The 27789-nt window shown below is 37.3% G+C and overlaps 1 protein-coding gene across 2 annotated transcripts in view; it reads right to left on the bottom strand.

The window, feature by feature from the left end:
• Positions 1-354: 354 nt before the first annotated feature.
• The window catches only part of cacna2d2b (calcium channel, voltage-dependent, alpha 2/delta subunit 2b), a 34125-nt gene continuing 6690 nt past the window's right edge, over positions 355-27789 (bottom strand). The window contains exons 2-38 of one of the 2 annotated variants that reach the window (XM_055026480.1): positions 25273-25354; positions 19310-19426; positions 18946-19005; positions 16794-16838; positions 15260-15395; positions 14767-14898; positions 14607-14664; positions 14458-14508; positions 13722-13821; positions 13460-13621; positions 13242-13352; positions 13061-13139; positions 12088-12137; positions 11842-11931; positions 11678-11743; positions 11497-11571; positions 11339-11413; positions 11185-11256; positions 10986-11057; positions 9884-9945; positions 9703-9779; positions 9551-9611; positions 9380-9477; positions 9208-9298; positions 9061-9123; positions 8864-8967; positions 8671-8766; positions 8467-8558; positions 8117-8164; positions 7146-7217; positions 6878-7030; positions 6752-6804; positions 6564-6619; positions 6060-6183; positions 5837-5946; positions 5647-5729; positions 355-5047 (exon numbers count right to left, since the gene is read on the bottom strand). In XM_055026480.1, the coding sequence (XP_054882455.1) occupies positions 4934-5047; positions 5647-5729; positions 5837-5946; positions 6060-6183; positions 6564-6619; positions 6752-6804; positions 6878-7030; positions 7146-7217; positions 8117-8164; positions 8467-8558; positions 8671-8766; positions 8864-8967; positions 9061-9123; positions 9208-9298; positions 9380-9477; positions 9551-9611; positions 9703-9779; positions 9884-9945; positions 10986-11057; positions 11185-11256; positions 11339-11413; positions 11497-11571; positions 11678-11743; positions 11842-11931; positions 12088-12137; positions 13061-13139; positions 13242-13352; positions 13460-13621; positions 13722-13821; positions 14458-14508; positions 14607-14664; positions 14767-14898; positions 15260-15395; positions 16794-16838; positions 18946-19005; positions 19310-19426; positions 25273-25354 (3190 nt within the window). In that variant the 3' untranslated portion in view covers positions 355-4933. Of the gene's footprint in view, positions 5048-5646; positions 5730-5836; positions 5947-6059; positions 6184-6563; positions 6620-6751; positions 6805-6877; positions 7031-7145; positions 7218-8116; positions 8165-8466; positions 8559-8670; positions 8770-8863; positions 8968-9060; positions 9124-9207; positions 9299-9379; positions 9478-9550; positions 9612-9702; positions 9780-9883; positions 9946-10985; positions 11058-11184; positions 11257-11338; positions 11414-11496; positions 11572-11677; positions 11744-11841; positions 11932-12087; positions 12138-13060; positions 13140-13241; positions 13353-13459; positions 13622-13721; positions 13822-14457; positions 14509-14606; positions 14665-14766; positions 14899-15259; positions 15396-16793; positions 16839-18945; positions 19006-19309; positions 19427-25272; positions 25355-27789 lie in introns of both variants that reach the window. The other variant, XM_055026477.1, reaches the window with a different exon arrangement.

Below are 27789 nucleotides of genomic sequence, written 5' to 3'. Positions count from 1 at the left end.
TCAAATATCTGGCAAGAGCAATGTCTGATCTCATTAATAAATACAAAAAGGGAGTGGTCGAGGTGCAGTTCCTTGATAAGGAACTTTTAACAAAATAATTGTGGAAACATACGTATATATATATATATAACACTATGTTGTGTTTAAAAACTCTTCAAACTTATCTTAAATAGCTTGAAATTATTATGACTTTAAAAGCCACTATGAGTGCAAGCTGAAAAAGAGACAAATGGATTATGTATTCAGTTAACTTGTAGTTGGGTAAAATGTAAAGTATTAAACATTAATTGATCGATTTCGAACAGCATAATATATGACAGTAAAATGAAGGTCTTATAAATAATCATTCGGGGCTGAAGTGAAAAATATCAACAGCATTTAATCACCAAAGATATAAACATTTAAATTTCTAATGAGACTGACAAAATTTTTACAAATTCATCCTTTATATTCTGCTGACTGTGTCACACTGTCTGTACAAAATGAGGCGGTGTTGGAGACTGGCACAAAGAGAGGACACGTTCCAGAGTAAACAACGACATCAGCAAAATGAAAAGCAAAGTCACAGCAAAAACTATTTTACTGTTTGTTTTCCAAAAACTCTGAGGATGTAAACACACAGGGTAATTTACTATATATCAATTTAGACTCCCTGCGCCCTCAGAAACTTCAAGTACATTCAGTTTCTATCTGTTATTTGAAAGTTCAAAATAAAGAAACATAAAATATTGCATAAATTTAAAAAAAGCAATACTGACATTTTATTTCTCATTAACAAAGCAAGTTGATGGTTGTCCGAAAGTGTCTTATTTTCATATACACAACTTAGATACACATAATTAACATTCAGTGTTTCAAACAGAATTTGAGTCTTTTTTTTTTCTACATAAAAGAGATTTTCATTGGGCAGTATGTTGCTCATAACTTTAAACTTCTCTGTGCTTTCACTTGCTGCAAAATACCTAAATCCCCAATATACCATCAGTCCCTGTAGGCTTCACTGAAGTCAAACTTTCAGTTTCATCTGCAGCCTCCTCTTCACGTGCAGTTTATCTAAAAAGGGCACAGCCTCAGACTTGCAGAGCTGTATGCAGACATGAATGTAAAATACTCATCAGTATCTATATACACATATCTGTAAAGTGTCCAAAATATCATGCAAGTAAATACAGGTCATTTAAGGTAAATCAATGCCTCAGTCAACATTGTGCTGTAGGCTGCAAAGTTCCTCAAACTCACTTTCCCTTAAGCAGACCAATAGAAGATCTTTATTCTCCAAGTTCTCGTCATGCTCGGGTCCAGAAGAGATGCAAAACAGTCTGTTTTGTTGAAATAGATATTTGTTCATTTAATTCAGACACTCCTAACTTATATGCAAACCTCTCCAGTAGGTGCCTAACATACAAACTGAGTGCGTGTTGATGGAATTAAGTAGAAATCTAGAGTCTATTCTTTAATTTAAGATGGAACCACAGTGTAGAAATCAATGAGACAAAGCAGAACCACAGCAAGGTTCTGTCCATCCAAGAATTTCAGGGGGTTTCTGCAGACCGTCCGCTTGCTGTGCTCTTTCACAACTGTGCTCCTTTTAAAAATGTCCACAATGAGCATCTTTTAATATTCCTAGGACCTTTAAAAGCTGGACTGCTCCAATTCTTCATGGTGTCTTTCACGCTGAATGTCCACAGCTCAATGCTGTAATCCAAAATGGGGAGTGCAGCAAGGCACTGCAGGGTTGAACACCAGGCTGACAAAGAAAAACATTGCTTTACAAGTACTTTTTTGAAAAGTTTTTTAAGATACACACCAGGTAAGTCAGCAGCCAGAAAACCCCCCAACAATTTTAAAAGACAAAAGAGCATAAACCACTGCAGAAGATTCATTCTGGATTTCACCATGTGTACTCTAATCTCTGATATGTGATATTTCCTCTTCACATTGGGAAATGTTTTTTAGATTCATCAGCAAAAAAAAGTTTATCTAAAATGTTGTGCAATAACAAAAAGTGCAAACTGACATGCACTTGATATAACTATTAAAACTGTTTTTGTTTAATTAAAGAAAATCCAACCCACATGTTTACTAGCCTTTGCCTAAGTACTACCCAATTATGTTGGGTTTATTGGCTGATGATGCATTATAGAGTTTGTGTGAGATATGAAGTATTGTAATATCCCCTTGTACTGAGGTGGTTAGAGGATAGTAAGGTATAAATGTTGTGACCAAGCACAAACCAAAAAGCTTGTATTTGTGTACACTTAGTTCAGAATAAAATCAGACTCCTGACTTAAGTCTCTCTTAGGGTACACATAATAAAACACAAACGTTCTGCCACAGTGAATCATGCCAAATAAAATCAGGATGTGGTTTCAACAAGCACATCATATTGACAACACCAAAGCTCTCTATAAGCTACATTCTCCGTACAGAAGCATACACAAGTGCATAAATTCAAAGTTGACAACATTTTGGCAATGCAAGTTACAAAAAGGTGTCTCAAATGCATAAAACATGTCGGTCACACACTGTCATTAATTTTATAAGTGAAACACATTCAGAATTATTCAATTCTAACATTGTATGAACACAGAGAGTGGGGATAATATCATTATGTCTATCAATGTTGTAATTGATGCTGATGCATTGATAGTTTATTAAACCAATCACTCATTGTTTGATTCTACTTCCTTGGACAACATCCAAAACCCACTGAGCAGCTGTAAAGCATTTCCATAAATACTATTGTTAACCTTATGACAAAACAAAATGAGATACTGATATGTATCATGTAACATATGTCATGTTTTTCTTTATATTGGCTTTTCCCATGCTACAACTGTCAAACTTTGGGTGGTCAACTCTAGTTCAATTTAAAGACATACAAGATGAAAACATGCCCCGGAGACTAGAAGGAAGTCGTCAAGGGTCCTGTCATATTTGACCCATAAAGCATTTCTCAAACTGTCTTAACAAGCCTCAGAGTTGGAGTCAAAGACACTGCAGTGAATGTGAGGTTAAGGCTCAGATCTACCATCATGTAAAAACAGCTGCAGCTGCAGTAAGTGAGCTTCCTGTGCTGAGGTGAGACAAGGACTGAACATGCAAACATAAACAGGCACAAAGGAAACATGGTGCGTAGTTAGTTTCAAACCCATGGATGTGAAAACCGTGGTAGTAACAGCTTAGAATAATAATTAAGTGGAAAAGTGGGCTGCATCTTCATTAGCTTGAAATTCACATAGGCTTCCTAAAATTTTAGAGATATGTTCATAGTCGCAGCTGATTTTCTCTCCTTTTTGATTAGATAATCCTTTCCTTAACACTTATTTTAATGGGTACAGTCATTTCAATCTGGAGAGACTCTCACAGAGAAGAGAATAGCAGTTAGAAGATTTAATGATACAGATTTCTTTGGCGCTCGGGCCCGGCTGAAGACTGTGAGTCGTGGATCACCGCGGGGGGGAAATCAGCTCGGCCGAGCTCGGACAATCTTCCCTGGGGCCGAAAACCGGTGGTGAAGCTGGATGTGGAAGGATCCTGGATGACATCCGTCAGGACGGAGGTGGGGAAGAGGGGAAGGGAGGTGGGTTGTGCGCAGCGACGAGCGGGTCGACCCTCCGATAGCTTGGCTTTTGAAGACGGTCCTGGATAATGATAGGCTCGAAGCGGAGAATTGCTCCAGCCCTGATTGGTTGAGGTAGGACGTGGCGATTGCGAGATGAATGTCAGCTGGATCGAGTCTCCCAGGTTGAATTTTCGCCTAAGCTCCATTTCCAGGAGTTAAAGCATACATTTAGGGCATTTTACCATTTTATTCTTTAACTAGATTTAATCGGCACCCACACAGTGAAGCATCTGTTAGTGCTGTTGTTTCACAGCAGGATGACCTTGGGTTTAAATCCTGGAATCTAATTTGCCAAACCAACTTGATCTTTGGTGTGATTTCAGGCTGGCCATCATTGTCTTGTGCACTGTCTTGCACAATGTTTAAACTGTGGTTAGATGGATGAACGTAATGTATATTTGGTCCTGTTCATACTGAAATTATTTTAAGTAATCATTCAAGATAAAATGAACATTATTGTATCTGTTTAGTTTTTCTCTTAAAGAAAATCAGCTTGCAGACTTTTATGTTTAATACCTTTTCACCAGTAAAAGTTCAGCAAACTTCCACAGCATGAAATTAGGTTTCTAAATCAGATTTTCTTTGCTCAAATAAATTTCAAACCTTTACACACTGTTTTCCATGCATGCTATCAGTTATAGAGCTGATTTTGTATTGAAACTGACTAAATGCCAAAGGAGTCCTTTTTGGACAGCACAAGCAACATATAAGAAAACAACATATTTTTGTATGAAGCTCACTCAGCACCTGACTATTATATTTACACTTACAGGCTTCAGGGATGATAAATGCCTCAGATCAGTTTCTGTACAAACAACCGTAAGACACAAATGCTGCAATGCTTTTAAAATACAGTACAAAGTTGGAATGCAGAAACTTCCCCTATAATGGTACATTTCCATGATGTGCTTCTGACACCTTTTGTGATCTCAGTTAACTGAAAGCATATCAAAACACGCAGGTTTATAATTCATTGTTATTCTCTCCTCTTTAAACCTTGACTGCCTCTGTGACCTTTTTTATTGTTAAATGTGGAAAACGGAAATAAATGCTAATGTCCTCAATGACGTTAAGCTGCATGCATTCGACGCATTCCCCCCCCCCCCCAGGATTTTGTATTTAAGCCCTCAAAAAGCCAAGAAATGTATGAGCAATAAGGCAGGAAACAGATATCAGGGGCAGTTCCAGGGCTTCCCAAACACACTGAGTCGTCAGCAAAGAGAGAGAAAAAAAGGAAAAATTCATCACAGTTGCTGTTTGATCTGACCTTCCGTTGATCCGAGCCTAAATCCGAGGAGGTGGAACATGTCAGAGTGTTTGGATGTGTGAGAGATGAAAGAGAGGCAGAATGAGCTGAATGAAGAGAAGTGTCCCTATTGAGGCCTGCAATGAAGACCCTCGACCACACTCTGACGTGTTTTCCTGAGTAAAGAAAGAGAACAACATAAAAAGAAGATCCTTCTGAATGTGTCTTCATTTTACAAGCAAAATAAACAGTAAAATTTAGCTGATTTTTGCAAGCTTGCAAATCCTGTTTTTGATGCATATGCGGTTAAAAAAAAGGATGAGTACAGTACTTTAAAACTAGGTAGCATGCATTTCCATTTTGGGTTTGAGTTAACTCACTTTTGCTGAGTGGAACAATTTTTTAGCTATACGCTGTTGTGCACATCTGCACATGGAGAATCATGGAAAGAATGATCAGCAGAACATCTTGTATCTTCTGTCCTGATGCAGTCGATTCAGTCTTATGTTTGCTACTATTCAGTTCCTTAACATGCAAACATTTAGCAAACTTTTAAGCTTTATCAACTGTTAAAAAAATATTTTAGAAAAGGTTGAAGAACTTTAGGCCTCTCAAGTACCATAAGAATTATTGTGACAAAAATTTATTTAATAATGTAAAAGACTAATTTGTACATGCAGGAAACAATACCATCTCCCTCTCAGACCAAAATAATATTTTTTTTTCTGCTTAATGTTCCATTCTAAGGTGAGAACTTAAAGCACTTCCTACTTACTAAGGCACTGTAGTCAAAGCAGGGAGTTGGACCTCTACGATATCGCGCATTGCTCAGCAGTTCACATGGATTTTCCTCCTGAACTTTTTGCACTGAGTTAAAGAAATCCAACTGGAAACACATTTGAAATTTCCACCTTTAGATGAGATGAAAACGATATGGAAAGTTTGAGTGGGCAGAAAAAGGATACACTCCCTCTTGATCTGTGACAGTTTCTCAATCTCACAGGAGCTGCAGGGCAATGTCTCAGCCACCACAAAGAGCAAATTGGTGTTTTCAATCCGCTTTGAGTGGAACAGCCTATGGGAGACATTGATGGATAGTTAGCCCACCTGTATTGACAGAATTGGCCTAAGAGCACAGATAGAAAGTGCACTCAAACATATTTTGCTGATGCTGGAGAAAGCGCTGACCGCGAGCAGTTCCCACAGTCCTGCAGGACGTTATAGGAGTTGGTGGTGTTTGTGAAGTAGAACTGGCTTTGGATGGTCACACAGCTGCTTTGTTTTGTCTCAAAGGCATCGATAAAGATGTCATCTGAAAGACAAAATCAACAGATGCTCTGTTCTTGCATTTAAATCATTAAACATTGAACACTGAACATGCCTGAACACTATTTCAAGACTCTGTGGCTCAATGTGGAGAGTACTAGTATTGAAATCAACATCTTGAGTTCAACTTCAGCTTGTTTTTTTTGTGTGTGTGTGTTAAATGGTTGAATGTAGTTCTACTGTGAAGCGCTTTCAAAGGTCAGTACGAGTAAAAGAGATTTGCTTTATCTTAACCATCCTGCGTCTGGAAATGAATAGACCGAGGTGTGGTTACGGCATTGGCTACATCATGAATGAAATCCAATAAAAACTGAAGCTACATTTGTCACATCGTTTTGTTCATGGATTTCACTCAGATTGAGTCACCTTGGTGGAACCAGCTGCTGTAAACAAGCCCATGGAGAAGCTGCTGAATCACAGACCTAGAACAGAAGCACATTAAAAAATGATGTTCATTCTATAAACATCAGTAAAATAGTAAATGTGTGACTGTAAATCAATCTGGACTGATTTACAATCTACTTCCAGTGTAATTTGATTTGCAAACCTCTCACCATGCCAGTGTGGACGTCCACCATGCCAAGCTCAAGACATCACCTATGGACGGCTGCAGAAACAGTGAACAGTAAGACAACAGTGCAGCTGCCTTCCATCATTTAACCCCTGCCTGCAGGACTCACCACATAGATGCCTCTTGGCGCTGATCCAGTGTGGCTTCTGGTGACCATTTCGCACGCAGACTGGTACTGGAAGGACTGTCGACGAGCGAAGATGGAGTTGTTGTAGAGCGCATACATCAGGAACGGGTCCACATCACCGAAGAAGCGACCAATCTGAAGACAAATGTGAAAACGTGATTCAAATATTTTGTGTTTAAGGTTTTTGCATCATTTTAAGCAGCAGAAAATGATTAAACATAATGTCAGATTTATTCCATCAAATAGTTACCTGTTTCCAGTGATCTCTCTGATTGGACATGACGAGGAAGCCGCCATCATCGATGAGATAGCACTGCAAGTCCTGCAAAAGAAAACAAAAAAACAAACAGTAGAACCAGATAGCTGAACTGTGCTGAGACGTTTTCATTTCTTCGATTTTTACTGTAACAGCATCAAGACTTTTCTGCCTCCATTAAAGACACTTAAAAAATACTTTAACTCACCGTTTTGCTCTTTTTTTTCACTTGCTGTCTGATATAGAGCACAATGAGCTTTGGTGACTCTAGCTCTGTGAAAAAGTATTTGTCAGCTTCTCTCTTTTTTTGTCACACTTAAATGTTTCAAAGATTTCAACTACAGGCAAAGATAATCTGAGTAAATACCAAATGCAGGTTTATATGATAATGAAATATATTAAAGTAAAGAAACTATCCAGTCTTACGTGGTCCTAAAAGTAAAAGTAATTACATTGTAAATGTAGTTCTGGTCCTCTATAGTTGTGTGCTTTCAAAAGGTGACAAACTCATGGTCAAATATTCTCCTTAGATTTTTTGTCACTAATCTTTACCAGGGTTGCCAATACATTTGGAGGGTATTGTGTACATACTTATTAATAAATCACCAAATTGGTGACAGAATTATAAGGTAAATGTTTGATATGGAATTTTTTTATGTCTTTAAATAAAAAATTAAAGCAAACCCAATTAGGTGTCAAAAAGAACAGAAAAATAGAACATTATTGGTTTAGGTATAAATGTGAAAAAAAAAAACAACAAACAATTCAAATCACTGTATAGCATTTAAAATTCAAACTATGCTACCACTTGTTTCTCCATCCTTTTGCCAACTAAATTAAACACAGCCAGAGCTGCAGATTGTGCTACACCGAAATGAAATGATGAATTGATCAGCAGTAGATGAATATTTACCAATGACTCAATGAGCTCTGGTGTCATAACTGAAAAGAGGAAAAGTTCTTACATCTGTGTTTACTTCACAGTCCATCTCACAGCTTCTGGATGGTCCACACTATTCAGGAAAAAACAAAATCAAAAGAGTTATGGACAACTTTATTGATGGATACAGAGCACATTTCATACATTGATTAAAAACTCTGTTAAAAAAAATAAAACTCAAAAAACAGAAATGGACGAGAACAAAACACTTATAAAGGAACGACATTTAGATTTAAAACAGCACACACCAGTAAGATTACATAGAAAAATTAAGGTGAAGTGAAAAAAGAAAATAAAATGATCTAAATAAAATAACCAGGCTGAAAGCTGGATTGTTCTAACACTGTGATTAAGGACTGAAAGCCTGTCGTGTACCTTATGTGACCCCTGTCGGTTATCTGAAACATTGCTGGCCAGGATTTTAAACTTGTCCACCCACGCCTCCATGTCCAGTTTCACTCCAATCACTGTGTGACGGGAGAACAAGCCAAGGAAACACCAGGGGAAGCAAAAATATGTGAGTGTTTAAATCAGTAGATAAAGTGGTTTCCTAAATATCAGAACGAAGTGATTTCTCACCTGAAGGCTTGAGCAGTTTTCCTCCTAAATCGACCTCGACAGCTGAGCTAACCAGAATTCCTGTGGTGCCGTTTTCAGCCCCAAAAGGGTCATCATCTGCTGCTCATGACAAACACATGAGAATTACTGCATTTGCACTTTAGCTGTTATGATTTTATATGATTTATGTCCTGCATTTTGCTGTGTTTCTCACAGGGTCTCAGTGAAGGTCTGAACATGTAGCCTTTATTATCCAGACTTCTTCTGTAGTAATCCGAATTAAACGGTTCTGGATCCTCGTCCCACAACTCAGCAGCTCTAAGGACCAGAAACACACACGACGAAGCATCTAAAGCAAAAAAGCCTGAGTGCATTTCAAACATTTCTGCCTCTGTTGCTGATTTTACGCACATGTTGGGAAAAACTCGCGTTATTCCTCCGTGCGTGGATCCAAAAACAGCAAGGAAGCCATATCTGTAATTATTATTCAGTCAGCATTAGTCTGTTTGGTGATTGTGAGTAGGGTTTGCCTTTTTGTTCACTGTGTAGCTGACTCACGCGTTCAGATCCTGTTTCTTCCAAACACGAGACGCAAGCTGACCAATAATCCTGGAATCCAGGATAAGGTTGTGGATGAGACCTTGTTCACCTTTAAAATGAAAAAGAGGCAGATTATCCATCGGTGTGTGTCCTGAACTCTAATGTATGAACTTTGTGGGTGTGAACTCACATTCATCAGACTCTGGGGAGATATCCAGCATGAGAGAGAGGAAGTTCTGCAGGAACTGTGTGTTGTTATCAGAAAGCTGCAGATTCTTGCAGTATTCTCTGCAAATACAAAAGACTGAATAAAACTAACTCTTTCTCGTAAAATAGAATTAAAGAAAGTAAGGATGGTCACCTGGGAGCCAGAAAAACATGCCCAGAGGACTCAAAGGAGCTCGGCAACAACGACTGCATATCTAAAGCACAAAACAGAGTCGCTTCTTAGAACTCGCTTCTGCTGGTTATCATGATGCTATGTCACACAGACAAAGTCCTTCCTGTACTCACACTGGAGCTGCACCATCACATCGCTCAGGTCTGCCTGGATGAAGTTCTCACTATAGGGAGGTAATACCAGACCAAGACTGCAGGTGGCAGCAGCCCAACATAGAGAAATTATTGAGGCAATACGGCAGGAGAGGAAAAGCTACATGATGTAAAAAAATGTGTTTTCTTTTTTTGAGTTTACCTGTAATCAGTGTCATTGATTGGAGTCCAGGTGTAACGTCTGTATGCCTCATCGATGTATTGCTGCCATAATACAGATGTGTTTGTCAATGTACAGATGTCATTGTTGCAAACGTTTTGAAAAATATTTTCAGAATGTCTATCTTTTTTTTTTCCATAATTTTACCTTACAATTACCTAATTTACCCCTGCCACAGATTAATGACAAATTACAACAAATTTAACTTCATTATATTGAAACTGAATGCATCCCTAGCATTATTTCTTAGTTTTGGTGTTTAGCGATTAATAGGTACCGTACTAAATCCTCCAATAATGTTTAAATTATTTTTTTTAAATGAGGTAAAATCAGAGCTGCATGTTCAGATTTTGATGCTTTCTTTGTCTAGATGTTTACATGTCTCACCTGTAAAACCTAATGAACTACTCCGTATTCTATTCTGCAGAATTGACAGCATAAACCTCTTACTGGTTATGTGTGCAAAGTTTATTCTGTATCCATCCACTTCTCCGTCATTCAGTTTGAGTAAAAGTTGTTCTGATTTGACAGACTATAAATTAAATATTCTTAGACGTCAGGGGTGCAATTTCTTAAGAGAGGCAGATTATGAGTAATTACGTGTAAGATATAAAAGTGGGCTCTTTTACATTGTTTCATAAGACTACTGCAGAGCACTGTCTGTAATATGGTATACAGTGACACCAAGTGGTGGCCGTACTATAATGGAATCTTTAAAACCATGAAAATCTCGATTACATAAATTATATTTATATATTACCAATTTATTACTTTGACAGTATTTGCACACAGTTAAATGAAATCTGTAGATAACTCTGATAAATGTAGTTATAGAAAAAGGTAGACATAAAGTGTCTACACATTTTTCATACTTGTCGAGATTCAAACTTTCTGTGTTGTCGATTTGTATAATTTTTTCATCAATAAATAGTTGCACGGAGAACAGAGGGATGGACAGAAGGATGGCATTAGAGTGGGAGTTTTATATAAAACAGAAGCATAATAAAAGTAGCAGGAGGAATATATTTCAGCACTGAGGCAACAAAGAAGTCTGGAAATATAAATATTGTTTCAATTTACTTACATCATCAACAGAATTAATGAGAGTTTTTATCTGCATTTCCCCTGGTTTTCCATCAATCATCTGTCGTCGAATCTGAGTATAAAAATAGGTCCATTTGTTTTTGTTTGTTTGTTTGAGCTGTTCTTTAGTTACCAGTACAAATAGAGGACTGGTGAGAGACCAACTAACTCATAATATTTTGCATTTATGTGCTACTCGCCTCCTCCTTATTACTGTCCGCTACTTCTGCATCCAGGAAGTCCAAGGTCACGGGTTCGGGGAGGTTCACAGGCTGGGCGAGTCAAACAGAAATCACATAAGTCTTCCCCAAAGCCCGAAACATAGCGACCTCTCAGTGCTCAGATATAGGTCACCTTCGGCTGGAGATTAGGATGGAGGAGCAGATATCCATTTGGATCTATGGCAAATATGTATCCGTTGGCTCCAAGCTGTTCCAGAGGGGAAAAAACAGAGTTAAACTCCTTTGTTGCTCTGTGTAGCAAGTTAAAAACAAAAATTAAGATGTACATACGTTATAGCGTGGTGTCAGTCGCTTTATCTCATCTAGATGTACATCCACTCCCATGACGCCTAGTATCAACTGATTCTGGAAAAATCATAAAGGAAACACATAAAAATCTGAAATGTGAAATATCTAAACTTCTATATGTGACAATCAAACTAAATTGTGGGGAAAATAAAAGTTTTGCTACCTGTGAGTTTCCATTCATAGTGAGATTGAACACAGGCAAAGTTCCCGTCACTACCAGGCCGAGACCCTTCAACGAAGAAGTTTATGTATAGTCAAACAATTCACTTTTTCTCCAGTGTTTAAGATTTATTTGCTGTGTTTGATTGAGCAGACTCAGAAACTCACCAGAGCGTCCTGATACACATTGGTCCACTGAACCTGCTTGGCCTCGCCGCCTGCCAGAACCATGGGGCGCCCCAGCACATCCAGGTACTCCTGATGAAACACAGACAGAGCCGATGTCACAGCCAGCCCCAAAACAAAAATACAAACTAAAGTCGCAGACCAAGAACGCTGCAAAACGAGGATGGGTGCTTGAAGTAAAACAATGATTGAGGGATCAGCTGCATCAGAGGAACCAAGCAAACCCACCTGGGTATTAATCCGTATGGCACAGATGGAACGAATCTCAAAATAGTAACCTGGCAGGCCACAGAGGGGGGTAAACAGACAAACAGAAAGAAAGAAAAGAGACCGCATGTGTGAGATTAGAGGAAACACGTTGGGGGCTTATAAATATTCCAGATTTGCACAGTTTTAAGTAGATGTTGCTTAAAACTGTAACTCAGACACCTAAATCGTGCAGACAGGGAGCTCAGAGAGGAATATTACACAGCAATTAATGTTAATGTATTTATTCAGATTAGGCAAAAAACCATAACCATAAAAGCTCCCAAAGAACAAAGATTATGAGATTAAAACTCTGAACTGGTATTAATCCAGTCCAATCCAGTTCAATCAAATGAAATCCAGTCATCTAGATTTTATTTTTCCAATTTTCCAATTAAGATGCTTGGAAATAGCTCCTAAATCAACCACGGATTTCATATCTGTACCTTGAAGTTAAAAACATGATTGGTACATGTAGAAACTGATATTTATTTTTAGCATTTTTCTTCACAAATGTCAGATTCAATTAAACTGTCCTCTGGATTTTGATTGGGTCATTCTAATACATCCGTATGTTTCCTTATAAACCATTCATTTGTAGCTCTGGCTGTATGTTTTGGGTCTTGCTTTCCAGCTCAAAGATAAACCCTCATATTTTTGCTAATTTTGCAGCTTCTTCAAGGATTGTTCACTAATTACCTCCAATAAATCGGCCTATTTTCACCATCACAACTGTCTCACCTAAACTGTAAGCCTCCACAGCTCCTCTACGCTTTTTTAATTATTTTTTTAATTAAATAAAATCAATTAAAAATTTATTTAATTAAATAATTAATGTGCAAGAAGAATTACAAGTAATTATATATAGTAATTATAGAATTATAAGTAATTCTGATGGTGGCGTTTTGCAAAGTAAATGGATGTGAAACATGGTGAAAGCAAAATGTCGGCTCGCCTTTATTAGTACAAGCAATCCACTGCAATGGCGTCACGTCGTAGTTATGTTGACCCACGGAAAAGGTAAACACGCGGACCTTGGTGGAGGAGGGAGAGAGAAAATAAATGGGATTCAAGCAATAAAATGCATCAATTTTATGCACAGACGATTGCTTGGAATATATCATGACAACACTGACTGTTTTGTTGGGCCAGTTATATTGCAGGAAGACATCCTGAGCCCTATCCTCCCCTCCGTCAGTAAACAGCATAATTATTTTATTGCAGTTCGCCCGCGGGACATTTGTCTTCTGTAAAATACAGTAATAAATATGCAAGACAGATTGATACAGAGACAAAACATAGTACGTTTGGAGCTCATTTTCATCCTGGTACGACAAGGTACAGAGTAACTCACATTAAGAAGCTGGTTAAAGGCAAAATGAAACCCAGACTTGTAGTCAGTGGTGCCTTTAGCTTGCATTTGCTGCACGGCCTCCTTGAAAATCTTTTTGTTTCGCACGTTAGCCTGGACGAGATGCTTGAAGCAAGGGACCACTGCCTCAGCCTTCTCATTGAACTGTAACACAGCAGGAGACAGTCTGCTTTAACGTATAAAAGGTGAAGAGGAATAATGATTCGCGACTAATCAAGAGGCAGGAAGTCATGCAGATACCAACTCTGGCCACGTTGACGTAGTCGTCGTCAGATAAAGTGTCCAGCATTTCCATGACAGACGCCTTGATAAGTTTGAGCGTGAGTCCGCTGACGCTGCCGCTCCTGATCAAACACAGAAGACAACATAAACACGAGCAGTGCCAGATGAGATTTCAGTCTTTTGAACTTATTGTTGTAGAATTTCTTTAAATTATATGGTAAAAAAAAAAAAAAAGATTTTGGTAGCTTTGTAATTACATGGAATTAGTACAGTTAATTTTGAATAATGATGCAAAAACCTAGAATTTAATACAAGGCAAAATTTGAATCTTTTTAAAACGTTGGCTAGAGAAGTGATCGTAGGAGTCACCTAATAAATGAAGCATAGCTGTGAATGTATCATGTTTGAGTCGGTTTTGCTGTCGGTGGTTCAGGTGCTTTGCACAAAGTGGATTAAATAATGAAAATGGAGAACTGTCTCCCTTCAAATCTGCAGCTGGATGGTTATAAATGATGCTTAAACAAGACAAACGCAACCACATTCAGAAATGACGTATATACAGTAATCTCCGGAATGGAAAATTAATCTGATCATGAATCCAGAATCCAGAAAACAGTTTTCCAATCCCAAATTTTTAAATTTCAACATTAGATTACGTTAAAACTCACATTATCTGGATGTTACCTCACCCTGAAGCACTACATAATGCACTTCTTCAATTTCCCAGAAAACCCTCCAAAACATGACTGTGTACTTACACATCAACAAGGATGACCATGTCTTTTGGAGATGAAGCCCCCTGGATGTACCTGAGACAAAGAAAGACGTAGAAAAAATCTAAATCTATCTTTACTTTATATTTATAATACATCAACATATCCAGAGAGTCTTAAGAAGCGTAATGTACCAAGGCCTCCTCCGGACATCGTACAGGTCGATTTTGTCAGGCGCTTTCCACGGAGATGCTGCAATGCATAAATAACTCAGTGTCTTTATATAAGTTTGTGGTTGACGAATTCAAAAGAGTTAGTTCACAGTGACAGCAGAGACAACTGCTAAAGCTCCACCTGGATAGTAGCGAGTGACTCCTGTCGCGCTCCCAAACGCCTGCCACAGCAGCGACGGATCCTCCCTGCTGTTCTCCATGAACACTCTCTCCAGCGCCTGCGTCCAGTTCAGCTCATTCAGGATGTCTGGAGCTGAGGACAGAAGAGAAAACCTGCTCGTAAAATACTCCACAGATGTCTTTTTGTTGATGTTTGAACAAAAAATATGAATCAAAAATTTGATGCTGCTTTTTTTGTTCAAGTAACCAGGCACCAAGCAACAATTGAGAGAAGCTTGTTAAAGTTCTGATTTAGCTTGTGGAGTTTGAATTAAAGCAACTCTTTAAGATAACATAATAAATTAATTATAAGTCTGTATTAATAAAGACTTGCTAAACCTCTTAAAATCTCAGTAACATTATCTTTACCGTGAATATGTCGCACAAGAATATTAAACGAGAAGCAAGTTTGCAGGATCCTGGTCTCAAAGTGACATAATGGGAGCACCACTCACCTCCTTTGTAAATATCTGTCGGGATCTGAACTGCGGTGTGCGAGAAGTTGACATTATTTTTGAAGTTTGGATCGTACACAAACTCCAGCTTAAGTTGGGAGGGGTTTTCCACCTCTGCCTCTCCATCCACGGAGTACTGTCAAAGCAAGAGTGTTAAAACCGAAGTACAAACGTTATCTTTTCTTTGTCATAACTTCTAACTTCTCCTTTGATAGTTCAAAATACAATGTAGGTTAAATAATAAGTTTTTAGATCAAGACAACCTGAAAACAAAGCACCACTGGTTTTGAAATCCAGTTTTTTAAAAATGAATTAAGCATTTGCATCTATAATATCTATGACTGGAAATATCTCACACTAATAACAGAATGGATCCTTTTCCTGAAAAAAGGCCATTTTAAACATATAGAATGGATGTGTGGCCACTTTTTTGCAGCTGAGAAAAAAGGTGTGAGGACGCATGTTTCCTGTATAGATCAGCTATGCAGGAAACGTGCTATGGCCAAAGATAATGAAACGACTGGAATTTGGGACATATGGGAAGGAACAACCCAAACCCAAGGGAACGCTTCATGCCATGGTTCAGGGAGGAAACTCGAGCAGGGAGTCAACAGGCAGACCAAAGAGTTACGTCGGATGTCGATTGTGAGCATAAAATAGATCAGATAAGAAAAGGCATCATTCTTGAACAGCTTTGTCCTATTCCACTTCAATAAATAACTCACTCAAACAAAAATTTGTGTTTAAGCATGACAATTTGTTTCAGTTGTGACTTTTTTCTTCTGTGTCTTAGGAAAAGAAAGGAGAGCGTTTGACTGTCGCTACAAGTTAGTAACTTCCCTTCAGTCCACCAATTGTTCCTATAGCCTGAACAGGGATTTTAAATGAAAAACATTTCATTTAAATGCGATGGTTTCCTAAGGCAAATGTGTTTTCAGCTACGTTACTGGAGAGCAGGTAAACCTGCAGGAATAAAATGCAGACCATTCTGGTAACATGCATTTTTAAGAGGAATGTGTTTGTGTCTGTACACAACAGGGTAATGTTGCTGGAACCAGAGCAGAAATTGCAACGGCTAGCGGAAAGCTGACAGACTTTAAATTTTGAATTGCAGTTTTTGTTACAAGTGATCATTTGTCACTCCACAGAGCAGTTTTAAATCCCTGGGTATGGTGCTGGTTTGTTAGGTCTTCAATCTACTGTTAACAAGGAATACTGATCCAGACTTCCTTCTACTAAAATCAAAATCTAAATATTTACTCTATGACACCAAATTTAAGCTTGATGTCATGTTATCATTACTTTTTTTTCTGTTCACCAAGTTCAGAGTTTTGAATGTGACGTCTTCACCAGCTTTTGCTGTTTTCTCAGCTGCCTTGTGCTCCATTTTTTTCCCCCTCTTGAACTTTTTAACGTATTTCTCAACTTCAGACATGGAAGCAAATTAATAGTAAACTGCAAGCTTGAACATAACAGAAAAGGAAAGCCCTTTAATCCATGTCAGTTTGACTAAATTTCTTTACCCAGCACTTACATATTCCAAATCAGCTTTGGAGTCATAGTAGGCCATGTCAAGCTCCTGCAGGAAAGCAGATGGAGAGAGATGATGAAGGCCGTGAAACGCCATGAGGATGAGCAGTCACATGAATGCACTTGTCAAATGAGTCTGGATTCACCAGAAAAAAAAAAAGGTTAAAAATGACTGCTAACTTACATAAAACTCAAACAATAAGAACAAGAAAATAATATTTCCAAAGCTTTTCCTCTCTTTCCTTTCTGATCTTGTGTCATTCAGGTGGATTGAGGAAACTTAGTGAAGGGATAATCACAGATTGGATGAGGTTCTTTGCTACTATATGTAATACAAGATCATAAGATCATCATCTTTGATTCTTGAAATACTATATGTAACTATTGTTACATAGAGTTATACAATTACATATATATCCATATGTAACTGTAGCAGCATAGTTACATACAGCGGAGAGATTCCCACGTCCATGAGTATCAGACTCACATCGCTATGTAAATTATTTACAAATATGTCCAAACAAATACCTAACACCGGCTTTAAATCCCTTCTTAAATTATCGATCTACTTGATCTTAGTTGACCCTTTTCTTACTAAACCAAACGTATTTATTGATTTTCCACAAGATACCATGAACCGGTCCGTCCATCCACAAACCTTCTCCGTTCTTCTCACGACTCAAATCAAAGAATGTTCACAAGTACAAATAAAAAGTTGTTCAATGGCCAGAATTGAGCTTTGAATTTGCAATGTTCTCATTGTTGAAAACCAAAATGAACAGTGTTAGTAGGATTACAAAAGACGGCATTAGAGATAATTATTTCTGTTTGCAAAGCTGTAACTACCAAATGTCTCTTATTGTCCAGAACAGTTTTTTGCTCAGAACTGTCACGTTATGATTCAGTGGACCGGCTGTGTGGACCGTCACCATCTGTTAGTCTGAGATTCTGAAAATGCACGACATGCTAGAGCATCTACTGAGAGGTGTTCCTATTTTTAGCAGTTTTCTGATTACCAAACTGTCTGGTCCAAACCCAAACTCTGCAGCTCTCTCAGTCTTCTATCTTCAAGCAAAGACAAAAACAAGATGAACAAGTGTGTCGAAAATCCCCCCAGAGACATATCATATTATAAGTCTGGTTTTTAGATATTACTGTGGATCTCTTCATGCATTACAATAACTCCATCATTATTTCTACCCCAAGGTTACTTGAAAACTGAATCTTAATGATCTATAAAGCCTTCTTTCATATAATTTGGATAATTCAACCGAGAAGTAATTGTTGCCTTCAGCTATAAATATGTTTGTATTTACGGCTTAAATTTCTCTCTTAAGTGCAGTGACAACAAATCTTGAAGCCTGCAAATTCACTTAGGTAAAAAAATACATGTATATTTATAGAAACTGACAAGTTATTGTACTCTTCTTTCTCATTGTATGCTCTTTAGTAATAAAAGTAGAAAGTCAAGTCATAAAGTCTAATTGCAGATTTTCAGGTGGATCATTTACAAAAGTCAATGTGTCAAACAATTAAATTTTAAAGTTGTCCCCTTTGGCCCCTCAAAAAAAAAATCTCATAGCACTTTGCTATTTAAAATCCTTTTGATGAGATTCCAGAGAAAGTGTAGGAAATACCGACTGCTGCCCCTCAATGCTGCTGCCCACCGAGCTGAAGGAAAGCTGCTACGCTACTCCCTTAGAAAGACAAATTCAGCTGTTTGGTCATATTATTGATAACTTAATTGTATTTTCTTAAGGACTTTTCCACCTTTTAAAACATTTGACAGCATTGACCTGTCACAAAAAAACTACAGGCAAAGTGAGCACAACACTTAGCTGTCACTTACTTGTAATAATTTGTAATAATTAGTTGTCATTTACTGCAGTCCAATCAGTTCCTTGCAACATACAATGTTAATGTGATAACAATAAATTCAAAAACTAGAATAGTTTGGTTGATCCATCCATTCATCCATCTGTAAGCAGCTCTATGTCCTATTTCTAAGTAGAAGCCCAGCTACCTTAAAGAGGACGCTCAATTCACAATCTTGTTTATTGAGTAAAAATATGTTTCAGATGAGGAGAATCAGAAAATGCAACAAAAAGACCAATATTCAGGAACCTTAAATGCATAAACTGTAACTCTGTTCTTACCTTTAGTCTATCCTGCCATAGATGTTCCCGTTGGAGCCGCTCTGCTTCATTCGCTAAACGCTAAACATTTCAGACAACAAAACGTCACATCACAGCCGTACGTAAAACAACATGTGTAACTTAAAATGAAAAACCACATTGATGTTCATTTAGTGCTCTTGTTTTAGAGAATTGATTTGCAGTCCACTTTAGTTACAAATAGTCTGAGAAAAAATAAAATAATCTACAAATTAACTGAATTAGAAAGAAAAACAAGATTTTTTTTTCTGTTCAAACTTGCATAATTTAGTCCTGTATGAGATTATACCACCCACAAACAAAACAAATACATAAACCATGTGTTTGAACAATACAGTCTACTTACATCAAGGGCTTTACGTTTCTTTGCCAGGAGTTTTTCTATATCCAAGGCCACTTTTTCCACAATCCTGCGCGGCTCATTCTTCGCCAGCTTGAAGTGTCGCCTTTCTTCATTGTATATCTGCAGATGATAATATCAAACCCAACAGCAGCCAGTCAGAGTTATTCTGTGGCGTGCATTTCTGCAAAAGTAGTGTATTTTTTTTAGACAACAGATTTTTCATAACCCCCTGCAGAATTCATGAAGTTATTTTTGAAAATTCTTATTTCCCATTTGTATTTTCTGAGCAACAGAAACAAACGCTGGTTTTATTTTCCACGATGGATTAGTCTATAATGCATTTGATTAGTGGTTTCGAAACAAGAGCTCTATTTCCCCAAAGGGGAGGAAGGGAGTGTGCAAGAATTTTCCCACAACACTGGTAAACTTGGACTTTTTGATGTATGAAAGACTTAATGGATGACCAAAAACAACATTAAGTATTAAAGCACCAAAAAACAGATGCGGGAAACAAAAGAAAATTGACATAAATGCTTCTGTGTCATTAGATCTTTCTCTCTGACGCTTCTATGGAAGACTAGAGTTACATAATTAAATAAAGGTGAGAAATATATCAAGCATCAATATTTGTAGCACTAACCTTAATTTTCATTGACTTTTGCAGTTCATCTTTTCATACTGGATGACAGCTTCTGGGCAAACCTGACGGCTGCTCATGCAGAGGTGGTCGTGTCAAACATTGTCCACCGGGTTTTTGCAGAATATTTTACATATACATGTAAGAGCTGCTTATTATCTCAACATTTTTAAGATGTTTTCAAACCCCCATAACTTCCCTTTGGCTTTTGAATTAAATAGTGTTTGATATTGTAACTTTTTGTTCATAATTTTATTTAAAATCAATATTATGCAATATGACTAAACAGAAATACATATTTGTGATAAAACCAAGTCAGCTGAGCAGATGTTTCAGCTTAATGTGTGTAGATCTTTATGAGGCAATTTTCAGCACGCTAATTCAGTCTCAGATTGCTAATACTGATGAGTAGCCTCTTTATAAACAACTTGGCCTTAACCTTTTCAGTCACAGGATCTGATGTGAGGATGTTCCTTCTCCTCTTCGAAATCCAAAGAGGTGCAGAAAAGAAAGCTTTGAACAGCTAAGCAATAAGCTGGCTGACCAAACATGCAGTTTTACACTCACAACCAGTACCTTGTCTGAGACCGCAGCTTTAGTTGGTCATAACAAACAAAATAAAGCCGCACCATAGCAGACATCTCATCATCTAAACAATGAAAGTACCAGGTGTCCTCTAGCAAGACGAGTCCTTCCACAAGTTGCAGGATTTTCTTTTGATGAATCTGTATGGTAAAAAAGGAGGCAGCACTGTTTTTCTACATACAGTTGAAAGTGTTTGAAGGGAAAAAAGTGCAAAGGCCAACATCAATACATGCACCTTTATAACAAACCGTAGTCCCTTTTTAAAGCTAGTTTACAATGGTGCAATATTCTGTATCTTTTTCTTAAGGACCATGAGCTTATATTTTATCACAAACCTTAGCTTAGATTGTTTTGAATGCAGTAATTATATGGTGACAGTGTGGTAGCGCCTTGCGAAAGCATTATGCGCTGTGCATGCGTTTTGCTGAGCGAGAGGGCTGACCTATATAGACATTTATCCAAACACCAAAGTGAGAATAATTTTGACAGCAGCCTAAGTTGCATTTCTCATTCATTTGCAGAAGCAAAGCTCTTTTTATGACAGAGTGCAGAGCACATGGAGAAACAGCTTTGTTGTTCAGTTCAAATTTTATTTATGAATATTTACTTTTTTAAGCACTTTTTACATACCATTTGTGTTATGTTGTGAAAAAGATTTGAGTGAAAAAATATTTCAACAAACTTTGTTTTAAATTAAACTCCATCCATTAAACTCCAAATCGAGTTTCTTTTAATAATTGAATAACTGCAGGAACCAATGAACACATGTGAGAGGTTTTGGAATTATCTCAATTTCAAAGTATATTTGCAATATACTTTTAATCAGTAATAATTCCTGATGCATAGATTTTTAGGTGAAGTTATACATCATGAATGTATTATGCTGGTTCTCTTTTGTTGCCATCAGGATTAATAATTTTACCAACAGTAAAAAAACAGTAGTAACAATGTTCTTTAAAAACCCCTATCAAAGAGCTACTCTTTGTCCTGAATATTTGACTGTATCCTAAATAAATATTCACACAGAGTTTGCAGTAACAGGGAGCTTGTGACATATTTGTAAAAATGACAGGATATTTCCAGCATCTCCCTGAATAGGTTGTTGGTTTGAGGTCATCAGTCTCTCAACCTCACGAGGAAAACTGTCAGAGGGAAGATGACAACGTGTCATGCAGAAAGAAGAGTGGGACGAGAGGAGCACATGGATGGAATTCCCACAGATTGTGAAAGTTTTTTTTGTTTTTTGTTTTTTACAATGACTGAATTCCCAATGCGGTTTCTGTGCTGACCAGATGCTTCACTGGCCCATGAAACAAAGATGAGAACATGCAGTAATGAACAGGAAGTCTCTGTGAACTTTGTGACACCTGTGGAGAACTTGATTCTGTGGGAAATACATTAATGAGCGAGGCCGAGGACGAATGTGACAGAAAGAAAACCTATGATAATGTTATCAAGAGATATCTGCAGTTCCATAACAGATTCTCGACATAATATGATAGAAAATTATGGTTGCAGAAGAATAAATTCCTGGCATACTCATGGAATCAGAAAAATGTTTAAAGTGTATGTCAAAATTCTGATTTTAACATACACTAATTTCTCAGCAGTTTGAAATTTTTGCTTTGAGTATTTCATGAGACCTTGCAAAGAGGATGCTGCAACAGTCGGCAACCAAATGTTGCCATCATTTCTACACCGAAGTACACAAAAAATATATATTTGCATAAAAGTGTACTCTCGATATAAATATCAACAAAACAGGCCTCAAGTGTGCAAAACCACACAACATAGATTATACACCTCACTTACTGAATAGAGGCAAATAAGTTACACTCCCTAAAACATATCTATATCTCAACATATCTACTGTAATATATACTGTAAAACATAATACTAAACATGTAATGGTTGGCTTGTGATTGCAAACAGCTATTATAATATCAAGGTGGATGTAAACATTTGCTGTATGAGGCCATTTGCTTTGTGATTCTCTCTGCATCTCTGCTGCTGGATAAATAACTTGTAAATCTTGTAGTCTAAATCAAATATTTCACAGTAGTTTCTGATCCACAAGCTTCTAACAGAAACGCATGATTGAGAAAACAATCCCTGCCACAGAGCCAGTTATGTCTCCAGAATCAGTTTAAAATTGTTTTTGAAATGTAATATGTAACAATGTATTGTCTATTATATGTTGCATGACTTTGTGTTCTTGTGTTTATGATGTAAAGCACTTTGAAATGCCTTGCTGAAATGTGCTATACAAATAAAATTTGATTGATTGATTGATTGATTCTATGGTGACAGACCTACGTAAATCATCAACCGGCTTTTTGATCATGAAAATCCCAAACTATACATGAAGTTACCTCAGTAAGCCACTAATCTTGTAGGATGTAGGAATTTAGCATAGTGACATTAGCCAGTGGCTAAAAAAGGATTAGCATGGTTAGTACTACATAGCATAGTGTATTTCACGATGATAATTTTCTCACTCAAATTTTTAGATTATAAAGGACACTTGTATTAAATACAATCTGATTGCATGTTTTTAATGATTTACTAGCTACTTTGCCAATGTAGATTGGCAGCTACATATATTGTATATGAATATACATAGTGGGTGGCTCAAACACAGGATTCAATGTTTTATTCCTGGTGTTCCATGTGTGTGTGTGTGTGTGTGTCTGTGTGTGTGTGTGTCTGTGTGTGTGTGTTTTATTGGAAGCACTTCTAAAACCAGAATAAGGATTTTCTTATTCAGCGTATTTCAGATGCAAGCAGAGATTAATGAGGACTTAATGAAGAAGCGAGTGTCACATCAAGGCCTTACTGCAGGCTGACCATCTGCTCTGCAGTGACACAAACAGAAAGGACTCGTGGCGATGCTCTCCGCTGAGGCAACGCCCCCACACGTCTCTCCAGAGCTCGGCTCTCTGGCCTCCTGCACATGATCTCTGATTCTGTTTGTTGGCATTTCCCCTTAACTACCCCCACCATCGCCATCAGGTGAAATAAAGCAAATGTTAAATAACCGAGTAAGCACCAGCTGGGACTTCGGCTGCAGTTTCATAGTTTATAGTAAAAAAAAATTTAAAAATAGGAAATGTATTTCTAGCACAGCTTGGAACATTTTCCCAGCTATAATTTTAAATAATGCTTGAATTATAAAAATAGACAGGATTTGTGTCATTTTCTTATTCTTTGGAGAGAAAACAGTGATTAGAGGACAGATGTGTTATTATTCCTCCAAAGATTAGCTCAATATTGAGATAAAATTCAGACTACACTTTGAAAGCTTATAATTTATAGGATGCAATGTTTCTTAAACATATAAAAATCAGTTATGGTCAACAACAAGTTGACCATAGCTTTATGAGTCCTTCTATAACCATAAAATGTTACAATGCTTATTACTTCTTATCCCACTCGCTACAGATACTGATGCAAAGATCCCTATATTCAAGAGACATGCATATGGCATATTTGCTTCCTTTGTATGAGAGAATCTATTGTTTGCTTCAGCTGCTTGAAGAGACTTTTGCAGCCAGAGTAGTGGTAGGACTTGGTGTTCCGAGAAGTGGAAGTGCCAAAAACATTACAGTTAATTTGGCGACTGAGTGTTGCCATCCCAGTGTGAGCATGAAGAGTCTGTAAATCTGGCAATGGGGCAACTACTATATATAGTATAGTATATATATATATATATTTATATCACATTATTCTGTGATGACTAAACTACTGTCATGCATTTCCAAATATGCTCCCATCTTATTGAACCACCACAATATTATCACAGGAGTTGTATGCAAGCTAAAATCAGTGGTGAAACTATCACTGCACACAAAATGATGTTACATGGCAAACTCTCAAAGGTCCTGCAGTATCATCCGGGATCTATGTGATGTTGTGGTGGTTTTAAATTAAAGCATTTGAATGTTTTAACCCCTACTTTGTCTTTTTTTTAATTCTTCAATGGAGAGGGGAGTTTTTTAACTAGTCTTGAAGCAAAAAGTCACCAATTTCCCAAGAAAACTGGAAAGATCCATAACAATCATATTCTGGTTTGTCATTTTATGAGCTACTAAAGTTGTCTAGTTTCCAGTAAACCCCATTAAACTCATAGTTAACTCCATTAAAAGGTGACATGAAAATCAATTTAGAGGATAAGAAAGTTTAGGAATCAGGTTACTATAATGCAATGTCAACATGCATCACATGCAGATGTTAAAGAGCAGATCTTTCTGATAGGGGCTTGCAGAAGAAAAATGTCTGAATTGCTAAGCTTGACTGTAGGAGTTAATAAGCTCAAAACATCATGAAGAATAGTGTCAAATATTCTGAATCTAACCACTGTAGGCGTGTGTCCAGCATTGCATAAATGTGTGCAAGACTGGCAATTACTGAAAACAATAAACACAAAGTCAGCATGATTTGGCTGTACCACCTGAAAAAAAATTAAGCTTTTAATCTGAAGACAGCTAAAATATTCAAGCGGTCGACGAGAAATGTTAAGACGACCACAGATTTAAAAGAAAGTTGTTGCAACTGGCCATTTGTGGCTCTGTAGGATGGGCTAGAAATACACTCACAAAAACAATAAATAAATAAGTAGGAATGTAATTGTTTTTTTGTATTTAATGCAGCTATTTAGATGCAGCTCTGGAGCTTAATGGATTCATGGTTGTGCTGAATTTATGCTGCTCAGTAATGAGTAAGAATCCAAACCACACACACTCACCCCTTTCAGCTGCTGAACTCCAGTGATGTGCTGAAAGGCTCTGTCAATCTCCTGCTGGATCCGCCTGGCCCAGTGGATTATCCTGTGGGAAAACATCAGACGCTGACTTTCACACTGCAGAAAATCTGATTAACTGGAGACGTGTGTTGGTGTGTTGGTGGCTCCCAGGAATGACGAGAGATGGATCAGAATAAGCAGTTATACATGACAACTGATGTACAGGCACATTTTTTAAAATGTGCTTCATTTACCCAAATTTAAATTATACAAATGCCTTCAGGGAAGCAGATTTTAATGCCTTAACCCATTTCAGTCTCAATTTAGGTATATTGACTAAAAATATGCAGCTGCAACACATAAATCTGCTGCTTTGTCATTGTGTCATACGTTTTCTTTAAGCTAATGTATATCTGATGTTGAGAACCTTTTCAGATGTGGTTTATGTTAACGTGCTTTATAAATAAAGCTGCTGCTGATGAAACAATTAACAAGCAATTAATATTAATGAGAGCATAATGAATTATTGATTTATAAGCCATATTACAAGTCAGAAAACAGCAGAAACTTAAAGGAATTTTTTATAACTTTATTCTGTGAAACCCCACTAAATAGGGTTAGCTGATTTATATGTACGAATATTTAAAAAAAGTATTTCCTGACCTAAAGAAAAAAAGCACAGAGGTCCAGCCCCAAAATGCAGTTCACCAAAAATATCTTAATTCCCAAGACTTTTCAGGAAAATATGAACTTATCGGGCAAAAGTAGAAATTTGTGGGAGGTGTGCATCCTGACACACATGACGGTAGTAGTGAGGTGCTCTGAGGTTGCGTTGCTGTTCAAGACCAGAACAACTTGCTGTAATTTATGTGATCATAAATTACAGCTCATCAAGTTCACCTCTGAAAACAAAAATGAAAGTTTTGGTTTTAAGCAAATTAAAAATTCTGTCTGACTGAAATACTGTGGCATGACCTTATTCCATCCTCTCTACACCAATGTACCAGATTCACTGCTACACAACCAGTTATGGTTGATGACACTTGCTCCTCCGAAGGGCAGCAAAACCCACAGTTTTCACATAAAGTCATGATGGTTTATTTTGCCCTGATGAATGAAATAATTTAAAAACTGACTTATTTACTCGAAGTATCTTTGATATTAAGAATGTTTGATCCAAAACAAAAATTCATTGGTGTAAAAAATTACAGGAAGTCATGAGTTTGAGGAGTTTGCATGTATGGTTTCTCAGAGTAGTAAAGCAAGCATAAACCTTGTGAATGTTTGCATGCAAAATATACTCTGAAATTGTTGAGGTTTGAGTTGTTTACTCATAAATTGGCTACTCGTCAATACATGATACAAACCCACGTTGAAAAAAGCTCCACTGACTCAAGTAACCAACCAGTGATTGGTTGCAATAGGGTCTTGCAGAGACTCATGAACATCTCACAAGGACAACATACACTGAAACACCTACGCAGTTATGGCGTCCAGATGGAAAATATTTCTCATTAAATGCCACATGGCACTGCAGAGGTCTGAAAATACTGGCAGCACCATACATATAGTCTGCCAACCTATCAGAAAAAGTAAAGCCCAACCTGTGACTCACCCTGGCAATGTGACATCCATTCCAAGAGCGCTATTTTGGTAATCTATAGTTGTGGAAGGCCAATTTATTTTTCTACGGACAAAAGTAACACAAATGTTGAGCTTGCAACGGGGACGACTGTGGCTCGATAGGAAGAGCAGACGTCTTGTCATTGAAATGCTGCTTGACTCCTCTGTAGCATGTTTATGTGTCCATAATGCCAAGTTGTCTGCTGTATAAATGTGTGTGTGTGTGTGAGTTAGCAATTATGATTGGGTAAATGTGGCTCTAGTGCTTTAATTAGTAAGTAGGACTACAAATGCACTGTCTAAATTCAGTCCATTTGCAACAACACTAAGCATCGTCAATAATTTATTGATTTATAAAGTGCTTTAAAATATCCAAATGAGACCAGTAAAAATCATAGCACTGAAACGGTTCTCAGAAAACAAAATGATAAAAGAAATTTAAATTTTCTAAAAAGTAAATAAATAATAATATATTACAAGCCTCTAAGAACAAGCATGTCTTTAATTTGGTATATAACAGGAAGCCAGTATATATATTATAAAACAGTACATATATTATGTATATATTATGATGTTTGTTTATAGACCGCCATTGTATTTTGGACAAACTGTAAGCAATGTAAGCTCAACTGGTATATGAAAGAGTGTATAGCTAGAGTCACCACGGAACGGCATAGAACAAAACGTATTTGTGTGTTAGAATGGCCTAGTCAAAGTCAAGATCTAAAGCCTACTAAATATCTGTGGAAAGATTGCAAACGGACCAAGAAAAAACGTCACTCTCTGAGAGCAAAGCTTTAAAAGACAAGAATCAAAATATTTGCAACTGCAGCTGCAGCAAAAGGTGGCGAAGATTTGGGTAAGGGTATGAAAGACATTCCATTTCAAACTTTTCAA

The sequence above is a fragment of the Poeciliopsis prolifica genome, unplaced genomic scaffold (genome assembly GCF_027474105.1).
Source record: "Poeciliopsis prolifica strain line A6 unplaced genomic scaffold, Auburn_PproV2 SCAFFOLD003, whole genome shotgun sequence".
NCBI classification, from domain to species: domain Eukaryota; kingdom Metazoa; phylum Chordata; class Actinopteri; order Cyprinodontiformes; family Poeciliidae; genus Poeciliopsis; species Poeciliopsis prolifica.
Note: the sequence above shows the minus strand (reverse complement) of the source record. Positions and strands in the feature narration are given on the sequence as shown.